This window comes from Dendrobates tinctorius, unplaced genomic scaffold, assembly GCF_039654945.1.
Source record: "Dendrobates tinctorius isolate UK_male_01 unplaced genomic scaffold, ASM3965494v1 ptg000032l, whole genome shotgun sequence".
NCBI classification, from domain to species: domain Eukaryota; kingdom Metazoa; phylum Chordata; class Amphibia; order Anura; family Dendrobatidae; genus Dendrobates; species Dendrobates tinctorius.
Genome location: NW_027361700.1, coordinates 38,846,377 through 38,873,481, shown reverse-complemented (window position 1 = coordinate 38,873,481; position 27,105 = coordinate 38,846,377). Strand labels below are relative to the sequence as shown.

Below are 27,105 nucleotides of genomic sequence, written 5' to 3'. Positions count from 1 at the left end.
AACCTATTTTTAGATTTAACACGTGTCCTTTAGTCCAGCATCAAGATAAGGGAAACAATAGTGATGAGATCAAGTGGCATTACTTGATTATTTACTCTATTTGCATAGTCTTTCCCACTCTGCTTTTGGAGTCAACAAACTCTGACTCCATAAAAAACATAATTAGCATATCAGCAAACATCACTAGTCATTAGTGATGAGCGAGTATACTCGTTACTTGGGTTTCCCCAAGCATGCTCGGGTGGTCTCCGAGTATTTTGGTGTGCTCGGAGATTTAGTTTCTGTCACCGTAGCTGCATGATTTGCGGCTGCTAGACAACCTGAATACTTGTAGGGATTTCCTAACAAACAGGCAACCTCCACATGTATTCAGCCGGTCTAGCAGCCGAAAATCATGCAGCTGCAGCGACACAAACTAAATCTCCGAGCACACCAAAATACTTGGAGACCACCCGAGCATGCTCGGGGAAACCTGAGTAACGAGTATACTCGCTCATCACTACTAGTCATAAAAGGTAAGAGCACACTATGTTATATGAAATGTCAGCTTACATATCAATATTACAGGCTTACATAAGGAAAAGTATTGATAAGAGCATATTTTTCTTGGTTTGCTAAAAATAGTTGTCTGGGTAATTAAGATATAATTCGGTTTCTTCACAGTCCCCAATGCGCTTAGCATAATACAAAAAAATAGTTTTAATTATACTCACCTATGGGTCGGTCTGGTCTGATGGGCGTCTCTGGTCTTGATCCGACGCCTCCTCTCTACTTGCAAATGCCGTCCTAGTTCTTGCTTCATGTGGATGACTCATCCTACGTTATCCACACAGTGACCTCCATCGTGATCGCAAGAAGAAATGAGGCTCCGGATCAAGAAGAGTGACGCCCATCATCAGACAAGATACTCAAATAAGTGAGTATAATGAAACCTATTTTTTGTTTTATGTCGAATGCATTAGGGACATATATAATGTAATCTAGAAGGTTTAAGATTGCAAAATAAACTCTAAAAAGTTTGGACTCCACCAATCCACAATCAGACTGTACAAATGGAGGAATTTCGTAATCTCAAGATCCTAAAGAAATCCTAGTTGAACTCTAAGCAACTAAAGGCCTCTCTTACATCAGTTAATATTAATGCTCATGAGTCCACCATCTGCAGGTCACTGAACAATAATGGTGTGTATGGCAGGATTGCAAGGAGAAAGCTACTGGTTTTCAAAAAAATAACATTGTTGCCCGCCGACAGTTTGCAAAATATCACCTGGAGAAGCCATAAAGTTACTGAAAGAATGTTTTGGGGATGGATGTGACCAAAATAGACGTTTTTGATCAAATGAAAAGCATTGTGTTTTGAGAAAGGAAAATACTGAATTACAACATAAATAACCTTTTACCATCTGTTAAGAACAGTGAAGATAGTAGCATCAAGGCTTAGACCTGTATCTAGGCCAGAATGACTTGTCATCATTGATGAAACACTCATCAAATTCTAAAGCAAAATGTAAAGGACATCTGTCTGTGTGAGCTCAAACTCAAGAGAATGTGGCTTGTGGAGCAAGACAATGACCCAAAACTCACAAGTCATTCTACAAAAGAATGATTAAAGTAGAACAAAGTAAAAGTTTTGGAATAGCCAAGTCAAAGTTCTGACCTTAATCCTATAGAAATGTTGTGGAACGAAGTAAAGGGAGTACATGGGAGAAAACCCACGGACATAACAGATTTGAAGCTGTTTTGTAGGGAGGAGTGGGCTAAAATTCCTACAAGTTAATGTGCAGGACTGATGAACAATTACTGGAAATGTTAAGATGCAGTTCTTACTGAGCAAAGACATGATACTATATACAAAGAGCAAAGGGCTGACATACATTTGGCACTGGCAGACATGATATTGGATAATTTTGTTCAATAAAAAAACTATAGTCTAATGTTTTTGACTCATTTATTTGATTTGCTTTATCTTATTTTTGGACATTTATGAAAATCTGATGTTCAACTTTTTGCAGAAATATGAAAAATTCTGGAGTGTCCACAAACTTTCAAGCACAACTGGAGCTATCCTAGAAACAAACTTAAGAAATATCCAAAAATCTTGGCGGATAGATATTGTATATTTTTTTTATATTGCCAAATCCCTTTGAAGAATAAAGGGAAGGCAGCAGATTTCACAATATTAGTTTATTCTGGTGGTTGCAGCAATGTCTAGCCATTTTGTATTGGAATACGCAGCAAGGAAAGTGCTTTAAATAATTACAATATCATCAGATTATACTCTTGAACATTCATAATCATGTGAATAGAATATTAAACCATTTGCTCATGATGATCACATTTGGTCCCTCTGTTGTATGTCACAGTACCCCTTGAAGAACCACCCTTGCATTTGCTTGCACTGTTGCTGGCATTACCCTTTTAAGAACCAGCAGATTCTAAGCTAAGCTACATCTGGGTGATAAGCGATATACCAAAGATAGATCACAACATTGGACCCCCAAACATCTATATTCTGACATCCTTATCAAGTGTAGGTGGGTATAGTATGTTCAACATGGACGAATGGCTTCCAAATATTCATGTGGTTGTGCCTGTATTTGTTTGTGAGTCTCTGTTTTGTATAGACGTATGTGTATCTATGTGGATGTTTTATGTGTGTACCATATGTGTGTCTGCATGTATATATGTGTATAAGTGTATGCATCCAAGTGCATACAAGTGTTTCTATGTGTGTCTATGCTTATATATGTGTGTGTGTGTGTTTCTGTATGTGTATTTGTATGAGTTTGTTTTCTTTATGTGGATGTGTGTGTGTTTGTACGTATGTGCGAGTGGATGTGTAGCTTTGTTATTGGTAGTGCATTTTATTTATGTGTATTAATTATATGTGTAATGTGGTGTATATGTATGTGTGCATGTTCATATGCATGTACACACGTTTGCATTAAGGCTTTCTTGTTTGTGTATATGTGTTTTCTTGTGTATTTGTAATCTGCATGTATACATGTGTGTGTATTAATTTATGTATGTTTATATGCATATACATGCTTCTATATATTTGCAAATGAGTCCTCGTTAATATAGGTATGTGTACTTACTTGTTTATATATACCATATGAATGTGGGATTTTCTGAATGTGTGTGTGTATGGTTAGGTGTATGTATCTAGAGTTACACACAGGAATAACCATACATTGTGGGTCTATATGTGTTTGTTTCTGTGTTAATATGTGTGTATATTTATATATATACCCCGTGTGTGTGTGTGAGCATCTGTATGTGTGTGCATATTTAAGTATATGCACTTATATGTGTGTATATAATTCTGTTTCCATTCCAATAAATGTCTAATGGCCATAAATAGACCCAGTGTATAATCCTGTGTGCTTGTGTAATATCTTATTTGTAAATTTATCAGATATATCTATATAAAATGTAATTGCTTCCTTAATGTCACCTGTTACTAATACATTGTAACGTTGTATTCATAAAGACAGGTAGTGAGTAGTAAGTGTAGGCTTTTGTGCTGATACCAGGCGATACCAGTCATTATGCACTAATCTCACGATTAACATTGCATCAATGTTTCCGGTTATCATGCATCATAAAATCTGAGAGGTTAAATGGACTGTAAATCTAAAGTCTGTCTGATCCACATTTCCTGTGCAGTTTAATATAATCTGTTTTTCCCTGCTATCAGCCACTTCGTTGCTAGACAGAATTTAATTGTGATGTCCTTCAATCGGTGACGAGCCGAACGTCCAGAAAATTCTTATTTAGTAAATGCTTGTATTTCATTCTGGAGCATCTTGCTTCAACATTTGCATTCTTCTGTTGTTCCTCGTGGAAATCTATGAATAAGTGACAACTAGTTGTTGTCACTCCTATTATATCATTTAATCAGAGCTGATGGTGATACGTCAGTGTTCAGACAGCTGTATTTCACTGTTCCTATACAGACTGAATGAGGGTCTCCTGACCCAAACTTACAGCCATAGCTTCAGCCTGCTAGTTCTGGTCAAGGAGGACATTATGGTCAATACATTGACTGTAAAATTCCGGACTTGACCTCATGGTGCTTTCACATTACGTTCTGCGTCCCCTTTGGGAAATACATTCAAAAACAGGGTCCAGACACATGGGCCAACGGGGCCATAGACAGTAATGGTGACGGTAGCATCATTTCGGGAGTGTACACTTACAGGAGGCGGACACACAAACGTAGTAGACTTCAATTTAATATCCGCCTCCTGCAGGCATACACTCCCCAAAAAAGTGCACAGCAGAGACCACATTCGCTCTACCGTCAACATTACAGTCTATGGCCCTGTCAGCACATGCATCTGGACCCCATTTTGAGGGATATTTCACACAATGTGAAAGCACCGTTAGGAAATTTGACTGGCACTGGTATATGTACTAGTATGGTCTGTTAAATGTAGTGCATGCTACAATTTTTTTAGATTGGTCTGTGTTAGAAATCGTCATGTGTACTGACACATTGGCTATAATGGGTGCATGTGCTCTCCGTATGTGGTCCATGGCGCACAAGGATAACACATTCCCATATAATATGCTCGTTTGTACGAGTCCTTAGAGTAGGGACACACCATATTGACAAGACAAATGGCAACACAGAACTCAAAGCTTGTTCATACATTTCCAAGAGCAATTATAGAGGAATGGCTCAATGCTGACTAACATAAGATGCTACAGAACGGTTATTTTAGAGAGAATACAACTATAAGAGATAAAAAACAGAAGTTTTATAAACTATTTTGTTTACACAATCCCATACAGAGGTATTCCCAAATACGATAACTGACTGAGTGGTGGAACTACTACGTTCAGGAACATATTTCTCTATAGCGCCCACCATGTATTGTAGAAGGGGTATAATAACTGTAAATCCCACTTTTTACAATAGGTAGGAATCCTAGAGGTCAGGGAATAGCCTATCAGACACTGACCTTTCAGGGTCCATGTGTAGAACATGTCTGTTACCCCCAAATCATATCCATTCTGCGTGTAGACATGAGCATATATGAAATATATACATAAACACTCATATATATGTAAGGGGAAGAACAATATCGGGGTACCCCTATCATTCCGGTTCCGGAACTGCCGGGACTGTCACCCATGTTGCCGGGGAAAAGACTTCCTGAGAGGGACGCCCCTTACATGTGACTGAGGTAGGTGGGGCAGGGTTAAAAAGCGCTGTGCATGGGAAAAGGGGCAGAGTGCAGGCGGGAAACCGAAGCAGGCAGTCGGGCACAGTGACAGGCGTAAAGGCGGAACACCATTTTTCTACGTTGGAAATCGCCAGTGGCTACTGACAAGTGCCGAAGTCCGAGCAAGATCGAGCTAAAACAGCCTTCATACTCCCCATGGTGTTATTCGAGTTTGATCGGATGCCATTTGACCTAGCCAACACCCCAGGTATGTTTCAGCGACTCATGGAAAGGTGTTTGGGGGATTTGAACTTCGAGGCCACCCTGATCTCTCTGGACGACATAATTGTATTTTCTCCCTCGTTTGAAGAACATATCCAGAGGCTGGAGCAGGTGATGAGTCGTTTCCATCAGCATGGACTGAAAGTGAAGCCACAGAAGTGTCATCTGTTTCGTACTGAAATTGAGTACCTGGGACATGTTGTTTCAGCAGAAGGAGTGAGACCATCTAGTGAAAAGATTGCTGCTGTTTAAGATTAACCCACTCCGAAAACTTTAAAAGATGTGCAGGCTTTCCTGGGACTCACGTGATTTTTTCGACGTTTTGTAAAGAACTTTACCCACATCGTGAACCCGCTGCTGGAGCTGTTGAATGAGGTACCCTCTAGTGCCCGAAACAAAGCTGTAAAATGGGGTGAGTGACAAGAAGACACATTTCAAGCCCTGAAATTGGCCTTGACAGAGGCACAAGTGCTGGCCTACGCCGACTTTACACAGCCGTTCATTCTACATACGGATGGAACTTAACATGGACTCGGAGCAGTGCTATCTCAGATTCAAAAAGGAGAAGAACAAGTAATCGCTTATGCCAGTCGATCTCTTCATGACTCAGAAAAGAACCCAAATAACTACAGTTCTTTCAAGCTGGAGTTGTTGGCGTTGGTATTGGCCATGACGGAGAAATTTGCTGAATATCTGTCCGGTCTTGAGATTCACGTGCGCATGGACAACAATTCGTTGTCCCATTTGGAAAGAGCGAAACTTGGAGCACTGGAACAAAGCTGGGTAGCTCAGATGGGGAAGTGTCGATATAAGATCTCCTATAAGAGAGAAGCCAAGAATAGCCATGCCGATGCTTTGTCTTGAGTGAACTACGGGGAGTCAGGGCCCAATCGTGATGAGGAACTTGAGGGTGAAGAGGTACCTAGATTCCGAGACTCTGCCAGGACGGTGGCAGCCAGGCTGGAGCAAGTACAGATGGCGTCCCATGCGTGTGTACTGGGGCAACCCTGCGATGAGTGGGTCAGGATAGAGCAGGAAGACAAAGAACTTGCTCAACTAAGATGGTGGGTGTCATCCAAACAACTGCCCAGACAGCAGGAAAGAGATGCTCTGTCCCCTGGTACTCTGCGGATGTTGCGGCAGTGGGAGAGATTGCAGTTGCGTGAAGGAGTACTGTACCGAAAACCTCTACTACCGTGGGAGCTGGGCGTCACCTGGCAAACGGTGATCCCTGAAGCGTTGCTGTCCCAGGTGGCTACAGAGGCCCATGAAAGGGGAGCTCACTTCGGACTGGAGAAAAACTTCCAGCGGTTGCAACAACTGATTTACCATCCCCAGCTAAAAACCGTAGTGGAGGAAATCTGTCAACCATGTTGGAATTTCGAGTTGGCCACGCCCCTGAACAAAGGGCCCCCATACAGGCCATAAGGACATCTGCTCCCCTGGAGCTGCTGATGATAGATTATCTGACCATTGGCCTAGTGTATCAGGGTTATAAAAATTGCTTAGTGATGACAGACCACTTCACAAAGTTTGCTGTTGTGACCACAACAAGAGAGCAGACGGCCGAGTCCGCAGCATATGCCCTCTGCAAGAACTTCATTCGGGTGTATAGGTGTCCTAAATGCATACATTCCGATCAAGGCACCTGCTTCATGGGAAAAGTGATGGAGGAGTTACATCGGTTGTATCAGATCGAGAGGTCTAGGACAACACCCTATCACCCCCAGGGAAACGGGGCCTGCGAGCAGTTCAACAGTACTCTGATTCAAATGCTGAGGATCTTGGAAGATAGGAAGGCTCGGTGGCTTGAATACGTGGCCAAGTTGGTATGGGTGTATAACAATCGTAAACACAGCACCACGGGTTACATGCCTTATACATTCCTGTTTGGTCGACCAGGAAAAGAGATCACTGAGCTTGAGCTAGAGCCTGAGAAGGACTACCCATGTACGGGGGTGTCCACTTGGGTTTGAGAACATCGACATTGGCTGCAGACTTTGTATCGCTTGGTACGGACTAAGTTTCAAGAATTGAAACATCCCAGAACCGCTCCTCTGCATGGGACAGCTCTTCAAGCTGGGGACCGTGTCCTAGTGCAGGAAAGGCGCCCTTGAGATAAGCTGGAGTCCCGGTGGGAGAAGGACACATACTGGGTGAAGCGTAGGGTCAACGCTAATGGGCCCGTTTATGAGATTCAGCTGGAAGGAAAAGAAGATGCTCCCACTCACATAGTTCATCGAAATATGTTGCGCTCCTGCTTGTCCAGGGATCCCGACCAAGTACAAGTAACACCGGATGTGCCAGGTCTAGTTCCACCAGTCTCGGTTGAATACGACGAAGAAGAATCTAATGTTGACGGTACAGTCGAAGAAAATGTGCCTTCCACTCCCAGCAGACTACCTGTCTCAGCTACCCCCATGGACTCTACTACTCCTTCTACTCTACGGCGCTCTGAGCAATCTACAGCAGATGCACCCCCGAACCGATACAATCAAGATCAGTTTGTTTGGCGGCAAATAGTTCAGGATTGGAAGAGTGTTAGCGTGAGCTAAGAGAACTCTCACCTGTTGAATGGCGAGCTAAAAGAGCAGGGGAATATAAGGGGAAGAGCAAGATCAGGGGTACCCCTATCAATCCGGTCTTGGAACTGTCGGGTCTGTCACCCCTGTTGCCAGGGGGAAGACTTCCTGAGTGGGACCGTCCCTTACATGTGACTGAGGTAGGCGGGGCAGGGTTAAAAAGCGCTGCGCATGGGAAAAGGGACAGAGCGCAGGAGAAAAACCGAAGCAGGCAGTCGGGCACAGTGACAGGCGCAAAGGCCGAACACCACGTGAGTGTAGGCCGACCTGACGGTTCAACTGCGTACAGGTCGCCCGCAAGTAGTCGACTGACAGCCTGTCTCCCGCTATCCTCCGTGCCGGGAGGACACTCGCAGATCAGACCAGATACTGTGATGCTCTTGCCCCACTCTAAGCCGCAAGTGACTAGACCAGAGCACTTTAGTTGAGTTCCCAATACACCGCAGAGTGAAGCCTCACTCAGGCGGTAACTTCTATTGGAATAGTACAGTGTGTGGAGTTCCTGTGTACGAAAGCTTCCTGTGCCCTTCAGAGACTGTTCTCCTGCCTCGTGGATTGGAACCTGGTCCTCTACATACATCTCCTGGACGTCACGTGCTGCTGTTGCCTATGCCACCAATGGAGAACCGAGACACCGCAAACAAGAGAACTGCAGACTGATAAGTTTTTTCCCTTTTTCTTCTGATCTTTCGCTCGTTCCTTTTCTCCCACATCCAAACTCCTTTTCCCGTCCTTTGTCCTATTATACCCCTCTGTGCCCTGCTACTCCCTGCGTGGAGTATATCTGTTGTTAATAAAATCCTGTTAACTCTTGATCTGTCTCCTGTCCGTGACAACATCTCAAGTTCCTGCAGTTTCTACATATATTAAACATATATGTAAAAAATGGCATAAATATATTTTCTACCAAAGAACAGTCAAAACTAAACACCTTTTAACACATCCTAAAAGGACAGAACCAGCTGTAAGACACTAAAATGCAATTTATTCCCTTTAATATTAGAAGTATTATTGATCCTTTTGTTTAGGCGCCCAGAAGAAGTCCCTCATTCTTTATTTTTATGTCAACTTCATATAGTGATGTCTTGTTTTTGTGAGAGATGAGCTGTAATTTTGTAGGCACCATCTTGTCATCACAAATAAGTGTTACATTCATATTAAATTTATTGTGGGCCAATTTTATTTATGCCATTTACAGATCACCATAAAAAAGGCCTTCAGGATATTGTACAGATTTTTAGATTATAGCTATTGGGGTTCACTCTCTCAGGTAGAACCCCAAGCCACAGGGTTTTTTTTATCATAAAAGGAATAATGTTTTTTTTTATACTGGTTGTAAAGTAGCAAAAACAAAACCATAAATATAAAATCCCTAGCCTTATCCAGGAGCTAATTAAACAATATGGACTCTGGGTACTAACGCACGGCTGAACTCGTCCCAGTTCGGTCACACAAAACAGCTATTGTTCATAGCAACCAGTGATACTTGCAGTTTGGTGCACATGGCCTATGCAGTCTCTTCACAGATATTCTGGCTTGTCTCTCTGCAGCTCCAATGCAACTCACTCTGCTCCGCTACCCCAGCTGACTGACAACAGTGAACACATGGCATGGTTGTAGTCCTAGCTAGCCAGGTGCAACTAATCAAGGCCTGTAGTGATAGGATTTAACCCCTAACCCATCTGGCTTTCCTACAGAGGGCACCAACAGTTTGTATGTTACCTATTACCTATTTATGAGGTTTCTTTAAAAAAGTTAATTGCATAAATGTGTTTCTTGTAATTGTTTTTTGCATCATTATAATGATCACATTATGAAAAAAAATTCTGCTTTACTAATCCATTTCTTTTTTTTTAATTTAAACTGTAACAGCACTAAAACATAATACTACTAATGATTTTAGGTGTCACATATTCTGTTAGACATAACAATGCAGCTTGAGGCTTACTGTTAGTGCTTCTGCCTTCCATGCTTGGAATTAATTTAATAGCAAATACAGCACAGTTTCTGTTATAGCTGATGCATAGATGGTGAAAAGTACTGGCATGGTTATTGAAATGAGCAGTCAGCCATTTTCATATGCACATTATTGGCGATATACTGATGCAGGAATCTCTGCCCTTTGTACAGCAGAGGGCTGGAAGTGGAGATGCTGAGTCTCGGGACTATGAAAGATAAATGCATATTTGAAAATAAAAATACTTAAGGAAACTATACATTCATTAGTAGCACAAATAAAATTACATTTTTTAAGTAGACAACCAATTTTATTCTCACCCCATAACAAAACATGGAACCAACTGTAACTAAATGAATATCTGATCCAAAATAATAAATGCCCTAAATGTATCAATATCTCTCTTTACTCCAAAGATTCTACTGTACTGTTGCTCCGTCGTTCTCTCCTCTGATAATCTCCTAACATACAGTCTGGCCTGCCTCTTCCATAGCAGTTGGATTCTCAATGCCTGTCGCTATTCCTTCCATCAATTCTGACTCTGGTAAGTTACACACATTTACAGTTAATTAAACGTGACATTAAAGAAGTATAAGTGCAGCATCACCAAAAATGAGGACCAGGAGAATGCTCCAGGAATTACATGACCCAATAATATATTACTTTGTACAGAATACTACAAAAATAATATCTCCTCTTAGCACATGTGCCTAACTTTATGTTTCTTTCCCATCTGAGGCACTTTTGGATGTTTTTTAGGCAAGATGCCATAAATGTCTTAGAGGTGGGGTCCAAATTCAAGGGATCACCGAAAAAGGGATGAACAAACAGACGGATATGCATTTACAGAACGACTCCAGAAGTTTGCATTATTCCCTCCTTCCTTAAGCATCAGTTCATTGCTTGCATTAAAATACATAAACCATCTGTGTCTTCTGCCGTTTCCAGCGCTGCTCTGGTCCTTCTGCACCATGTGACAGCAGCTCTGTAGCGGACTATTAGTTATTTTTATAAAGTAAGCCTATTAGAGCAAACTTCTAAGTCTCATAAACTTGCATTGAGAAAGTTAATTACGTTTCACAGGGGACAATGTCTTTGCGGGGCTGTTCAAAAATTGTGGGCACTTGATGCAGATGACGATGGCTAATTTATTTTAATAAAAACCATATACACACATTACTGATAGCTAAGGGAAAGGGCAATAAAAAAAAACACTGGACTGGTCCTCTAAGTAAATTATATTTACCTCCCTATATCTTCGCCTATTACTCCATATAACCTCCCTATATCTCCTCCTATTACTCCATATAACCTCCCCTATATCTCCTCCTATTACTCCATATAACCTCCCTATATCTCCTCCTATTACTCCATATAAACTCCCCTATATCTCCTCCTATTACTCCATATAACCTCCCTACATCTCCTCCTATTACTCCATATAACCTCCCTATATCTCCTCCTATTACTCCATACATCCTCCCTATATCTCCTCCTATTACACAATATAACCTCCTTATATCTCCTCCTATTACTCCATATATCCTACCCTATATTTCCTCCTATTACTTGATATAACCTCCCTATATCTCCTCCTACTACTCCATATAAACTCCACTATATTTCGTCCTATTACTCCATATAACCTCCATATATCTCCTCCTATTACTCCATATAACCTCCCTATATCTCCTCCTATTACTCCATATAACTTCCCTATATCTCCTATTATTCCATACAACCTTCCCTATATTTCCTCCTATTACTCCATATAACCTCCCCTATATCTCCTCCTATTACTCCATATATCCTTCCTATATCTCCTCCTATTACTCCATATAACCTCCCCTATATCGCCTCCTATTACTCCATATATCCTCCCTATATTTCTTCCTACTACCTCATATAACCTCCCTATATCTCCCCCTATTACTCCATATATCCTGCCTATATCTCCTCCTATTACTCCATATAACTTCCCTATATCTCCTCCTATTACTCCATATAACCTTCCCTATATCTCCTCCTACAACTCCATATAACCTCCATATATCTCCTCCTATTACTTGATATAACCTCCCTATATCTCCTCCTATTACTCCATATAACTTCCCTATATATCCTCCTATTACTCCATATAACCTCCCTATATCGCCTCCTATTACTCCATATATCCTCCCTATATCTCCGACTATTACTCCATATAACCTCCCTATATCTCCTCCTATTACTCCATATAACCACCCTATATCTCCTCCTATTACTCCATATAACCTCCCTTATATCTCCTCCTAGTACTCCATATAACCTCCCTATATCTCCCCCTATTACTCCATATATCCTGCCTATATCTCCTCCTATTACTCCATATAACTTCCCTATATCTCCTCCTATTACTCCATATAACCTTCCCTATATTTCCTCCTATTACTCCATATAACCTCCCTACATCTCCTCCTATTACTCCATATACCCTCCCTATATCTCCTCCTATTACTTGATATAACCTCCCTATATCTCCTCCTACTACTCCATATAACCTCCCTATATCTCCTCCTATTACTCCTAATAACCTCCTTATATCTCCTCCTACTACTCCATATAACCTCCCTATATCTCCTCTTATTACTCCATATAACCTTCCCTATATTTCCTCCTATTACTTCATATAACCTCCCTATATCTCCTCTTATTACTCCATATAACCTTCCCTATATTTCCTCCTATTACTTCATATAACCTCCCTATATCTCCTCCTATTACTCCATATACCCTCCCTATATCTCCTCCTATTACTCCATATAACCTCCTTATATCTCCTCCTACTACTCCATATAACCTCCCTATATCTCCTCCTATTACTTGATATAACCTCCCTATATCTCCTCTTATTACTCCATATAACCTTCCCTATATTTCCTCCTATTACTTCATATAACCTCCCTATATCTCCTCCTATTACTCCATATATCCTCCCTATATCTCCTATTACTCCATATAACCTCCCTATATCTCCTCCTATTACTCCATATAACTTCCCTATATCTCCTCATATTACTCCATATAACCTTCCCTATATCTCCTCCTATTACCCCATGTAACAGGGTCTACCCAGGCTGGGGTAGCTCTTTCAGTACCACCCCGTGTTTTCGGAGGTCCGCTCTGCGTTGGCTGGAGTCTGAATGAATGACGCTGGCTGGAATTCCTTGGTTACATGGGCGCATATAAAAGATCACTGCTTCTCCACGTATTTCCAGTCTGACAAAACTTTACTCACAGGACACAGAATATATCACCCAGACACAGAGGGCAGGCCAATAGAAAAGTGGCAGGCCAGACATGCATTACAAAAGCCGCAGGTGGCCGGAGCCTGCCGATGTTTACTGTGGAAATTACAAAGGTGGGGGGAGGGCAGACAAAAGGAAAATATCGTGTCCCCTCTGCCCAGGGCTGCAGCCTGTGGGCTGATGCATTAGGGACATGCATCTCACATGGAACCTATTATACATACATATAACTGCACAACATATTCTGGGTGCTGAGTGGTTCTGTAACACGTAACACCCCATATAACCTCCCTATGTCTCCTCCTCTTACTCCATATAATCTCCCTATAGCTCCTCCTATTACTCCATATAACCTCCCTATAGCTCCCCTATTACTCCATATATCCTCCCCTATATCTCCTCCTATTACTACATATAACCTCCCTATATCTCCTCCTATTACTCCATATAATCTCCCTATATCTCCTCCTATTACTCTATATAACCTCCCTATATCTCCTCCTATTACTCCATATAATCTCCCTATATCTCCCCCTATTACTCCATATAACCTCCCCTATATCTCCTCCTATTACTCCATATAACCTCCCTATATCTCCTCCTATTACTCCATATAACCTCCCCTATATCTCCTCCTATTACTCCATATAACCTCCCTATATCCCCTCATATTACTCTATATAACCCCCTATATCTCCTCCTATTACTTCATGTAACCTCCCTATATCTCCTCCTATTACTCCATATAACCTCCCTATATCTCCTCCTATTACTCCATATAACCTCCCCATATCTCCTCCTATTACTCCATATAATCTCCCTATATATCCTCCTATTATTCCATATAACCTCCCTATATCTCCTCCAATTACTCCACATAACCTCCCTATATCCCCTCCTATTACTCCATATAACGTCTCTATATCTCCTCCTATTACTCCATATAACCTCCCTATATCTCCTCCTATTACTCCATATAACCTCCCTATATCCCCTCATATTACTCTATATAACCTCCCTATATCTCCTCCTATTACTCCATATAACCTCCCTATATCTCCTCCTATTACTCTATATAACCTCCATATATCTCCTCCTATTACTCCATATAACTTCCCTATATCTCCTCCTATTACTCCATATAACCTCCCTATATCCCCTCCTATTACTCTATATAACCTCCCTGTATCTCCTACTCCTATTACTCCATATAACCTCCCTATATCTCCTCCTATTACTCCATATAACCTCCCTATATCTCCTCCTATTACTCCATATAACCTCCCTATATCCCCTCCTATTACTCCATATAACCTCCCTATATCTCCTCCTATTCTCCATATAACCTCCCTATATCTCCTCCTATTACTCTATATTACCTCCCTATATCTCCTCCCATTACTCTATATAACCTCCCTATATCTCCTCCTATTACTCCATATAACCTCCCTATATCTCTTGCTATTACTGCATATAACCTCTCTATATCCCCTCCTATTACTCTATATAACCTCCCTGTATCTCCTACTCCTATTACTCCATATAACCTCCCTATATCTCCTCCTATTACTCCATATAACCTCCCTATATCTCCTCCTATTACTCCATATAACCTCCCTATATCTCCTCCTATTACTCCATATAACCTCCCCTATATCTCCTCCTATTCTCCATATAACCTCCCTATATCTCCTCCTATTCTCCATATAACCTCCCTATATCTCCTCCTATTACTCCATATAACCTCCCTATATCTCCTCCTATTACTCCATATAACCTCCCCATATCTCCTCCTATTACTCCATATAACCTCCCTATATCTCCTCCAATTACTCCACATAACCTCCCTATATCCCCTCCTATTACTCCATATAACATCTCTATATCTCCTCCTATTACTCCATATAACCTCCCTATATCTCCTCCTATTACTCCATATAACCTCCCTATATCTCCTCCTATTACTCCATATAACCTCCCTATATCCCCTCATATTACTCTATATAACCTCCCTATATCTCCTCCTATTACTCCATATAACCTCCCTATATCTCCTCCTATTACTCTATATAACCTCCATATATCTCTTCCTATTACTCCATATAACCTCCCTATATCTCCTCCTATTACTCCATATAACCTCCCTATATCCCCTCCTATTACTCTATATAACCTCCCTGTATCTCCTTCTCCTATTACTCCATATAACCTCCCTATATCTCCTCCTATTACTCCATATAACCTCCCTATATCTCCTCCTATTACTCCATATAACCTCCCTATATCCCCTCCTATTACTCCATATAACCTCCCTATATCTCCTCCTATTACTCCATATAACCTCCCTATATCTCCTCCTATTACTCCATATAACCTCCCTATATCTCCTCCTATTACTCCATATAACCTCCCCTATATCTCCTCCTATTCTCCATATAACCTCCCTATATCTCCTCCTATTACTCCATATAACCTCCCTATATCTCCTCCTATTCTCCATATAACCTCCCCTATATCTCCTCTTATTACTCCATATAACCCCCTATATCTCCTCCTATTACTCCATATAACCTCCCTATAGCTCCTCCTATTACTCCATATAACCTCCCTATAGCTCCTCCTATTACTCCATATAACCTCCCTATATCTCCTCTTATTACTCCATATAATCTCCCTATATCTCCTCTTATTACTCCATATTACCTCCCTATATCTCCTCCTATTACTCCATATAACCTCCCCTATATCTCCTCCTATTACTCCATATTACCTCCCTATATCTCCTCTTATTACTCCATATAATCTCCCTATGTCTCCTCCTATTACTCCATATAACCTCCTATTTCTCCTCCTATTACTCCATATAACCTCCCTATATCTCCTCCTATTACTCCATATAACCTCCCTATATCTCCTCCTATTACTCCATATAATCTCACTATATCTCCTCCTATTACTCCATATAACCTCCCTATATCCCCTCCTATTACTCCATATAACCTCCCTATATCTCCTCCTATTACTCCATATAACCTCCCTATATCTCCTCCTATTACTCCATATAACCTCCCTATATCGCCTCCTATTACTCCATATAACCTCCCCTATATCTCCTCCTATTCTCCATATAACCTCCCTATATCTCCTCCTATTACTCCATATAACCTCCCTATATCTCCTCCTATTCTCCATATAACCTCCCCTATATCTCCTCTTATTACTCCATATAACCCCCTATATCTCCTCCTATTACTCCATATAACCTCCCTATAGCTCCTCCTATTACTCCATATAACCTCCCTATAGCTCCTCCTATTACTCCATATAACCTCCCTATATCTCCTCTTATTACTCCATATAATCTCCCTATATCTCCTCTTATTACTCCATATTACCTCCCTATATCTCCTCCTATTACTCCATATAACCTCCCCTATATCTCCTCCTATTACTCCATATTACCTCCCTATATCTCCTCTTATTACTCCATATAATCTCCCTATGTCTCCTCCTATTACTCCATATAACCTCCTATTTCTCCTCCTATTACTCCATATAACCTCCCTATATCTCCTCCTATTACTCCATATAACCTCCCTATATCTCCTCCTATTACTCCATATAATCTCACTATATCTCCTCCTATTACTCCATATAACCTCCCTATATCCCCTCCTATTACTCCATATAACCTCCCTATATCTCCTCCTATTACTCCATATAACCTCCCTATATCTCCTCCTATTACTCCATATAACCTCCCTATATCTCCTCCTATTACTCCATATAACCTCCCCTATATCTCCTCCTATTCTCCATATAACCTCCCTATATCTCCTCCTATTACTCCATATAACCTCCCTATATCTCCTCCTATTCTCCATATAACCTCCCCTATATCTCCTCTTATTACTCCATATAACCCCCTATATCTCCTCCTATTACTCCATATAACCTCCCTATAGCTCCTCCTATTACTCCACATAACCTCCCTATAGCTCCTCCTATTACTCCATATAACCTCCCTATATCTCCTCTTATTACTCCATATAATCTCCCTATATCTCCTCTTATTACTCCATATTACCTCCCTATATCTCCTCCTATTACTCCATATAACCTCCCTATATCTCCTCCTATTACTCCTAATAACCTCCTTATATCTCCTCCTACTACTCCATATAACCTCCCTATATCTCCTCTTATTACTCCATATAACCTTCCCTATATTTCCTCCTATTACTTCATATAACCTCCCTATATCTCCTCTTATTACTCCATATAACCTTCCCTATATTTCCTCCTATTACTTCATATAACCTCCCTATATCTCCTCCTATTACTCCATATACCCTCCCTATATCTCCTCCTATTACTCCATATAACCTCCTTATATCTCCTCCTACTACTCCATATAACCTCCCTATATCTCCTCCTATTACTTGATATAACCTCCCTATATCTCCTCCTATTACTCCATATAACCTTCCCTTTATTTCCTCCTATTACTTCATATATCCTCCCTATATCTCCTATTACTCCATATAACCTCCCTATATCTCCTCCTATTACTCCATATAACTTCCCTATATCTCCTCATATTACTCCATATAACCTTCCCTATATCTCCTCCTATTACCCCATGTAACAGGGTCTACCCAGGCTGGGGTAGCTCTTTCAGTACCACCCCGTGTTTTCGGAGGTCCGCTCTGCGTTGGCTGGAGTCTGAATGAATGACGCTGGCTGGAATTCCTTGGTTACATGGGCGCATATAAAAGATCACTGCTTCTCCACGTATTTCCAGTCTGACAAAACTTTACTCACAGGACACAGAATATATCACCCAGACACAGAGGGCAGGCCAATAGAAAAGTGGCAGGCCAGACATGCATTACAAAAGCCGCAGGTGGCCGGAGCCTGCCGATGTTTACTGTGGAAATTACAAAGGTGGGGGGAGGGCAGACAAAAGGAAAATATCGTGTCCCCTCTGCCCAGGGTTGCAGCCTGTGGGCTGATGCATTAGGGACATGCATCTCACATGGAACCTATTATACATACATATAACTGCACAACATATTCTGGGTGCTGAGTGGTTCTGTAACACGTAACACCCCATATAACCTCCCTATGTCTCCTCCTCTTACTCCATATAATCTCCCTATAGCTCCTCCTATTACTCCATATAACCTCCCTATAGCTCCCCTATTACTCCATATATCCTCCCCTATATCTCCTCCTATTACTCCATATAACCTCCCTATATCTCCTCCTATTACTCCATATAATCTCCCTATATCTCCTCCTATTACTCTATATAACCTCCCTATATCTCCTCCTATTACTCCATATAATCTCCCTATATCTCCCCCTATTACTCCATATAACCTCCCCTATATCTCCTCCTATTACTCCATATAACCTCCCTATATCTCCTCCTATTACTCCATATAACCTCCCCTATATCTCCTCCTATTACTCCATATAACCTCCCTATATCCCCTCATATTACTCTATATAACCCCCTATATCTCCTCCTATTACTTCATGTAACCTCCCTATATCTCCTCCTATTACTCCATATAACCTCCCTATATCTCCTCCTATTACTCCATATAACCTCCCCATATCTCCTCCTATTACTCCATATAATCTCCCTATATATCCTCCTATTATTCCATATAACCTCCCTATATCTCCTCCAATTACTCCACATAACCTCCCTATATCCCCTCCTATTACTCCATATAACGTCTCTATATCTCCTCCTATTACTCCATATAACCTCCCTATATCTCCTCCTATTACTCCATATAACCTCCCTATATCCCCTCATATTACTCTATATAACCTCCCTATATCTCCTCCTATTACTCCATATAACCTCCCTATATCTCCTCCTATTACTCTATATAACCTCCATATATCTCCTCCTATTACTCCATATAACTTCCCTATATCTCCTCCTATTACTCCATATAACCTCCCTATATCCCCTCCTATTACTCTATATAACCTCCCTGTATCTCCTACTCCTATTACTCCATATAACCTCCCTATATCTCCTCCTATTACTCTATATAACCTCCCTATATCTCCTCCTATTACTCTATATAACCTCCCTATATCTCCTCCTATTACTCCATATAACCTCCCTATATCTCTTGCTATTACTCCATATAACCTCTCTATATCCCCTCCTATTACTCTATATAACCTCCCTGTATCTCCTACTCCTATTACTCCATATAACCTCCCTATATCTCCTCCTATTACTCCATATAACCTCCCTATATCTCCTCCTATTACTCCATATAACCTCCCTATATCTCCTCCTATTACTCCATATAACCTCCCCTATATCTCCTCCTATTCTCCATATAACCTCCCTATATCTCCTCCTATTCTCCATATAACCTCCCTATATCTCCTCCTATTACTCCATATAACCTCCCTATATCTCCTCCTATTACTCCATATAACCTCCCCATATCTCCTCCTATTACTCCATATAACCTCCCTATATCTCCTCCAATTACTCCACATAACCTCCCTATATCCCCTCCTATTACTCCATATAACATCTCTATATCTCCTCCTATTACTCCATATAACCTCCCTATATCTCCTCCTATTACTCCATATAACCTCCCTATATCTCCTCCTATTACTCCATATAACCTCCCTATATCCCCTCATATTACTCTATATAACCTCCCTATATCTCCTCCTATTACTCCATATAACCTCCCTATATCTCCTCCTATTACTCTATATAACCTCCATATATCTCTTCCTATTACTCCATATAACCTCCCTATATCTCCTCCTATTACTCCATATAACCTCCCTATATCCCCTCCTATTACTCTATATAACCTCCCTGTATCTCCTTCTCCTATTACTCCATATAACCTCCCTATATCTCCTCCTATTACTCCATATAACCTCCCTATATCTCCTCCTATTACTCCATATAACCTCCCTATATCCCCTCCTATTACTCCATATAACCTCCCTATATCTCCTCCTATTACTCCATATAACCTCCCTATATCTCCTCCTATTACTCCGTATAACCTCCCTATATCTCCTCCTATTACTCCATATAACCTCCCCTATATCTCCTCCTATTCTCCATATAACCTCCCTATATCTCCTCCTATTACTCCATATAACCTCCCTATATCTCCTCCTATTCTCCATATAACCTCCCCTATATCTCCTCTTATTACTCCATATAACCCCCTATATCTCCTCCTATTACTCCATATAACCTCCCTATAGCTCCTCCTATTACTCCATATAACCTCCCTATAGCTCCTCCTATTACTCCATATAACCTCCCTATATCTCCTCTTATTACTCCATATAATCTCCCTATATCTCCTCTTATTACTCCATATTACCTCCCTATATCTCCTCCTATTACTCCATATAACCTCCCCTATATCTCCTCCTATTACTCCATATTACCTCCCTATATCTCCTCTTATTACTCCATATAATCTCCCTATGTCTCCTCCTATTACTCCATATAACCTCCTATTTCTCCTCCTATTACTCCATATAACCTCCCTATATCTCCTCCTATTACTCCATATAACCTCCCTATATCTCCTCCTATTACTCCATATAATCTCACTATATCTCCTCCTATTACTCCATATAACCTCCCTATATCCCCTCCTATTACTCCATATAACCTCCCTATATCTCCTCCTATTACTCCATATAACCTCCCTATATCTCCTCCTATTACTCCATATAACCTCCCTATATCTCCTCCTATTACTCCATATAACCTCCCCTATATCTCCTCCTATTCTCCATATAACCTCCCTATATCTCCTCCTATTACTCCATATAACCTCCCTATATCTCCTCCTATTCTCCATATAACCTCCCCTATATCTCCTCTTATTACTCCATATAACCCCCTATATCTCCTCCTATTACTCCATATAACCTCCCTATAGCTCCTCCTATTACTCCATATAACCTCCCTATAGCTCCTCCTATTACTCCATATAACCTCCCTATATCTCCTCTTATTACTCCATATAATCTCCCTATATATCCTCTTATTACTCCATATTACCTCCCTATATCTCCTCCTATTACTCCATATAACCTCCCCTATATCTCCTCCTATTACTCCATATTACCTCCCTATATCTCCTCTTATTACTCCATATAATCTCCCTATGTCTCCTCCTATTACTCCATATAACCTCCTATTTCTCCTCCTATTACTCCATATAACCTCCCTATATCTCCTCCTATTACTCCATATAACCTCCCTATATCTCCTCCTATTACTCCATATAATCTCACTATATCTCCTCCTATTACTCCATATAACCTCCCTATATCCCCTCCTATTACTCCATATAACCTCCCTATATCTCCTCCTATTACTCCATATAACCTCCCTATATCTCCTCCTATTACTCCATATAACCTCCCTATATCTCCTCCTATTACTCCATATAACCTCCCCTATATCTCCTCCTATTCTCCATATAACCTCCCTATATCTCCTCCTATTACTCCATATAACCTCCCTATATCTCCTCCTATTCTCCATATAACCTCCCCTATATCTCCTCTTATTACTCCATATAACCCCCTATATCTCCTCCTATTACTCCATATAACCTCCCTATAGCTCCTCCTATTACTCCATATAACCTCCCTATAGCTCCTCCTATTACTCCATATAACCTCCCTATATCTCCTCTTATTACTCCATATAATCTCCCTATATCTCCTCTTATTACTCCATATTACCTCCCTATATCTCCTCCTATTACTCCATATAACCTCCCCTATATCTCCTCCTATTACTCCATATTACCTCCCTATATCTCCTCTTATTACTCCATATAATCTCCCTATGTCTCCTCCTATTACTCCATATAACCTCCTATTTCTCCTCCTATTACTCCATATAACCTCCCTATATCTTCTCCTATTACTCCATATAACCTCCCTATATCTCCTCCTATTACTCCATATAACCTCCCTATATCTCCTCCTATTACTCCATATAACCTCCCTATATCTTCTCCTATTACTCCATATAACCTCCTATTTCTCCTCCTATTACTCCATATAACCTCCCTATATCTCCTCCTATTACTCCATATAACCTCCCTATATCTCCTCCTATTACTCCATATAATCTCACTATATCTCCTCCTATTACTCCATATAACCTCCCTATATCTCCTCCTATTACTCCATATAACCTCCCTATATCTCCTCCTATTACTCCATATAATCTCACTATATCTCCTTCTATTACTCCATATAACCTCCCTATATCCCCTCCTATTACTCCATATAACATCCCTATATCTCCTCCTATTACTCCATATAACCTCCCTATATCTCCTCCTATTACTCCATATAACCTCCCTATATCTCCTCCTATTACTCCATATAACCTCCCCTATATCTCCTCCTATTCTCCATATAACCTCCCTATATCTCCTCCTATTACTCCATATAACCTCCCTATATCTCCTCCTATTCTCCATATAACCTCCCCTATATCTCCTCTTATTACTCCATATAACCCCCTATATCTCCTCCTATTACTCCATATAACCTCCCTATAGCTCCTCCTATTACTCCATATAACCTCCCTATAGCTCCTCCTATTACTCCATATAACCTCCCTATATCTCCTCTTATTACTCCATATAATCTCCCTATATCTCCTCTTATTACTCCATATTACCTCCCTATATCTCCTCCTATTACTCCATATAACCTCCCCTATATCTCCTCCTATTACTCCATATTACCTCCCTATATCTCCTCTTATTACTCCATATAATCTCCCTATGTCTCCTCCTATTACTCCATATAACCTCCTATTTCTCCTCCTATTACTCCATATAACCTCCCTATATCTCCTCCTATTACTCCATATAATCTCACTATATCTCCTCCTATTACTCCATATAACCTCCCTATATCCCTCCTATTACTCCATATAACCTCCCTATATCTCCTCCTATTACTCCATATAACCTCCCTATATCTCCTCCTATTACTCCATATAACCTCCCTATAGCTCCTCCTATTACTCCATATAACCTCCCTATAGCTCCTCCTATTACTCCATATAACCTCCCTATATCTCCTCTTATTACTCCATATAATCTCCCTATATCTCCTCTTATTACTCCATATTACCTCCCTATATCTCCTCCTATTACTCCATATAACCTCCCCTATATCTCCTCCTATTACTCCATATTACCTCCCTATATCTCCTCTTATTACTCCATATAATCTCCCTATGTCTCCTCCTATTACTCCATATAACCTCCCTATATCTCCTCCTATTACTCCATATTACCTCCCTATATCTCCTCTTATTACTCCATATAATCTCCCTATTTCTCCTCCTATTACTCCATATAACCTCCCTATATCTTCTCCTATTACTCCATATAACCTCCCCTATATCTCCTCCTATTACTCCATATTACCTCCCTATATCTCCTCCTATTACTCCATATAACCTCCCCTATATCTCCTCCTATTACTCCATATAACCTCCTATTTCTCCTCCTATTACTCCATATAACCTCCTATTTCTCCTCCTATTACTCCATATAACCTCCCTATATCTCCCCCTATTACTCCATATAACCTCCCTATATCTTCTCCTATTACTCCATATAACCTCCCTATATCTCCTCCTATTACTCCATATAACCTCCCTATATCTCCTCCTATTACTCCATATAACCTCCCTATATCTCCTCCTATTACTCCATATAACCTCCCTATATCTCCTCCTATTACTCCATATAACCTCCCTATATCTCCTCCTATTACTCCATATAACCTCCCTATATCTCCTCCTATTCTCCATATAACCTCCCCTATATCTCCTCCTATTACTCCATATAACCTCCCCTATATCTCCTCCTATTACTCCATATTACCTCCCTATATCTCCTCCTATTACTCCATATAACCTCCCCTATATCTCCTCCTATTACTCCATATAACCTCCTATTTCTCCTCCTATTACTCCATATAACCTCCTATTTCTCCTCCTATTACTCCATATAACCTCCCTATATCTCCCCCTATTACTCCATATAACCTCCCTATATCTTCTCCTATTACTCCATATAACCTCCCTATATCTCCTCCTATTATTCCATATAACCCCCTATACCTTCTCCTATTACTCCATATAACCTCCCTATATCTCCTCCTATTACTCCATATAACCTCCCTATATCTCCTCCTATTACTCCATATAACCTCCCTATATCTCCTCCTATTACTCCATATAACCTCCCTATATCTCCTCCTATTACTCCATATAACCTCCCTATATCTCCTCCTATTACTCCATATAACCTCCCTATATCTCCTCCTATTCTCCATATAACCTCCCCTATATCTCCTCTTATTACTCCATATAACCCCCTATATCTCCTCCTATTACTCCATATAACCTCCCTATAGCTCCTCCTATTACTCCATATAACCTCCCTATAGCTCCTCCTATTACTCCATATAACCTCCCTATATCTCCTCTTATTACTCCATATAATCTCCCTATATCTCCTCTTATTACTCCATATTACCTCCCTATATCTCCTCCTATTACTCCATATAACCTCCCCTATATCTCCTCCTATTACTCCATATTACCTCCCTATATCTCCTCTTATTACTCCATATAATCTCCCTATGTCTCCTCCTATTACTCCATATAACCTCCTATTTCTCCTCCTATTACTCCATATAACCTCCCTATATCTTCTCCTATTACTCCATATAACCTCCCTATATCTCCTCCTATTACTCCATATAACCTCCCCTATATCTCCTCCTATTACTCCATATTACCTCCCCTATATCTCCTCCTATTACTCCATATAACCTCCCTATATCTCCTCCTATTACTCCATATAACCTCCCTATATCTTCTCCTATTACTCCATATAACCTCCCTATATCTCCTCCTATTACTCCATATAACCTCCCCTATATCTCCTCCTATTACTCCATATAACCTCCCTATATCTCCTCCTATTACTCCATATAACCTCCCTATATCTCCTCCTATTACTCCATATAACCTCCTATTTCTCCTCCTATTACTCCATATAACCTCCTATTTCTCCTCCTATTACTCCATATAACCTCCCTATATCTCCCCCTATTACTCCATATAACCTCCCCTATATCTCCTCCTATTACTCCATTTAACTTCCCTATATCTCCTCCTATTACTCCCTATAACCTCCATATATCTCCTCCTATTACTCCATATAACCTCCCTATATCTCCCCCTATTACTCCATATAACCTCCCTATATCTTCTCCTATTACTCCATATAACCTCCCTATATCTCCTCCTATTATTCCATATAAGTGCCGATTATCTTTTGTACTTTTATACTGTTTATGGATAAATTTTTATATTTTATTTTGTGAGGCAATTACACCGACCTAGCAAGTGGTGAATGTGCCGTTCCATTTTCTATTTTCAATGTCTGTCTATATTATATCTTTCTTTCTTTATACTACAGTGTATCCATCTTTCCTGTTTTTTCTAATTGCCTTTTTACCCTATGTCACTGCTTGTGGCTTCCTGCATCTCTCTAGCTTATAATTATCTCCTGTCTCCCATCAGATGTTTTCTGTGTGATTGTCGCTGTGTGCTGCCTCGTTGTGTGACATCCCCCCCTTGCTCACACCGGAGGCGGAGACAGACCCTCAAAGATATCATTACATTTGCCCTATTTAATTGTTGCCGTTTCTGTTGAGATGAACCTTCTTATATTTTACACTTTTACCATCATCATCATGTCACTCGCACCCTGTAGCAGAGCAGATGCAGATTTAGGATCCTCTCACTGTATCATGTGTGCGCGATGTATTTTTGTGTGATGTATTTTCTTTTGTAGCAGGAGCTGCTATTTATGCAAATGCTGAAATTACAGCAATTATAATAAGTGAAAATAAAGATTTGTAATAAAATTAGTGACAAGAGAGTATATGATGTTTGGGTGGTGTAAGGGTTAATCATCGCAGTATCCAGGCTGGTACCCATCCTGTGTAATCCTTCAGTTTCTATGGAAACTAGAGAGTGATGTTCAAAGTGCCGAGGCTTAAAGGGGTCTTACAGTAATGCAATAGCAAGCGGTGGGATCTGCAAACACTGATGTAGAAAACCCACTAGATCGCCCCTTCCCTTCCAACCCATATTATTTTCACCTTTTGGCCCTGGCCAACCAGTATTCTACGTGCCTTCTACCCTGCTATTTTACTGGTTTAGCAGTCCTATTAGTTGTTAACCCAATGTAGAATATCCAGAATGGTTGTATATGTATGAGATGGTTTCTATGACCACTGCTACCCATGTCTCCTGCTCTTGTCATCCACCGCTTCTGGCCCTAATTCAGTCAGAATGATGTGGCGATGACATGAAAAGACATGAAGGGATGTTAGAAAAGGCACGGCAAAAGATAATTGGAGATATAGCCGGAATGGAATAGGGAGGGAGCTGAAGAGGAAGCAAAAACTGTAGAAGAAAAGCCTGAGTGAACAGGGCATTATAACCAGTGGTCTTCTGTACTCCATGGAGTCTACAATGGAGTCGATTTCTCCAAAAGAAGGTAACTTCTCCACCTACTTTTCACATGCCATCACCTGGCTGAGATCATCATATCATCACCGGGCTGACATCATCATCCCATCACCTGGCTAACATTATCATCCCATCACCTGGCTGACATCATTATCCCATCACCGGGCTGACATCATCATCCAATCAC

General features: G+C 40.6%; 1 protein-coding gene across 5 annotated transcripts in view; it reads left to right on the top strand.

Annotated features, from left to right (window-relative positions):
* Nucleotides 1-2,401: 2,401 nt before the first annotated feature.
* MPP2 (MAGUK p55 scaffold protein 2) overlaps nt 2,402-27,105 on the top strand; it is a 53,841-nt gene continuing 29,137 nt past the window's right edge. For 2 of the 5 annotated variants that reach the window (XM_073572801.1, XM_073572797.1), the window contains exons 1-2: nt 2,402-2,534; nt 10,412-10,539. In XM_073572801.1, the coding sequence (XP_073428902.1) occupies nt 10,503-10,539 (37 nt within the window). In that variant the 5' untranslated portion in view covers nt 2,402-2,534; nt 10,412-10,502. Of the gene's footprint in view, nt 2,535-9,588; nt 9,752-10,411; nt 10,540-10,575; nt 26,947-27,105 lie in introns of those variants that run through there. The other 3 variants (XM_073572798.1, XM_073572799.1, XM_073572800.1) reach the window with 3 other exon arrangements.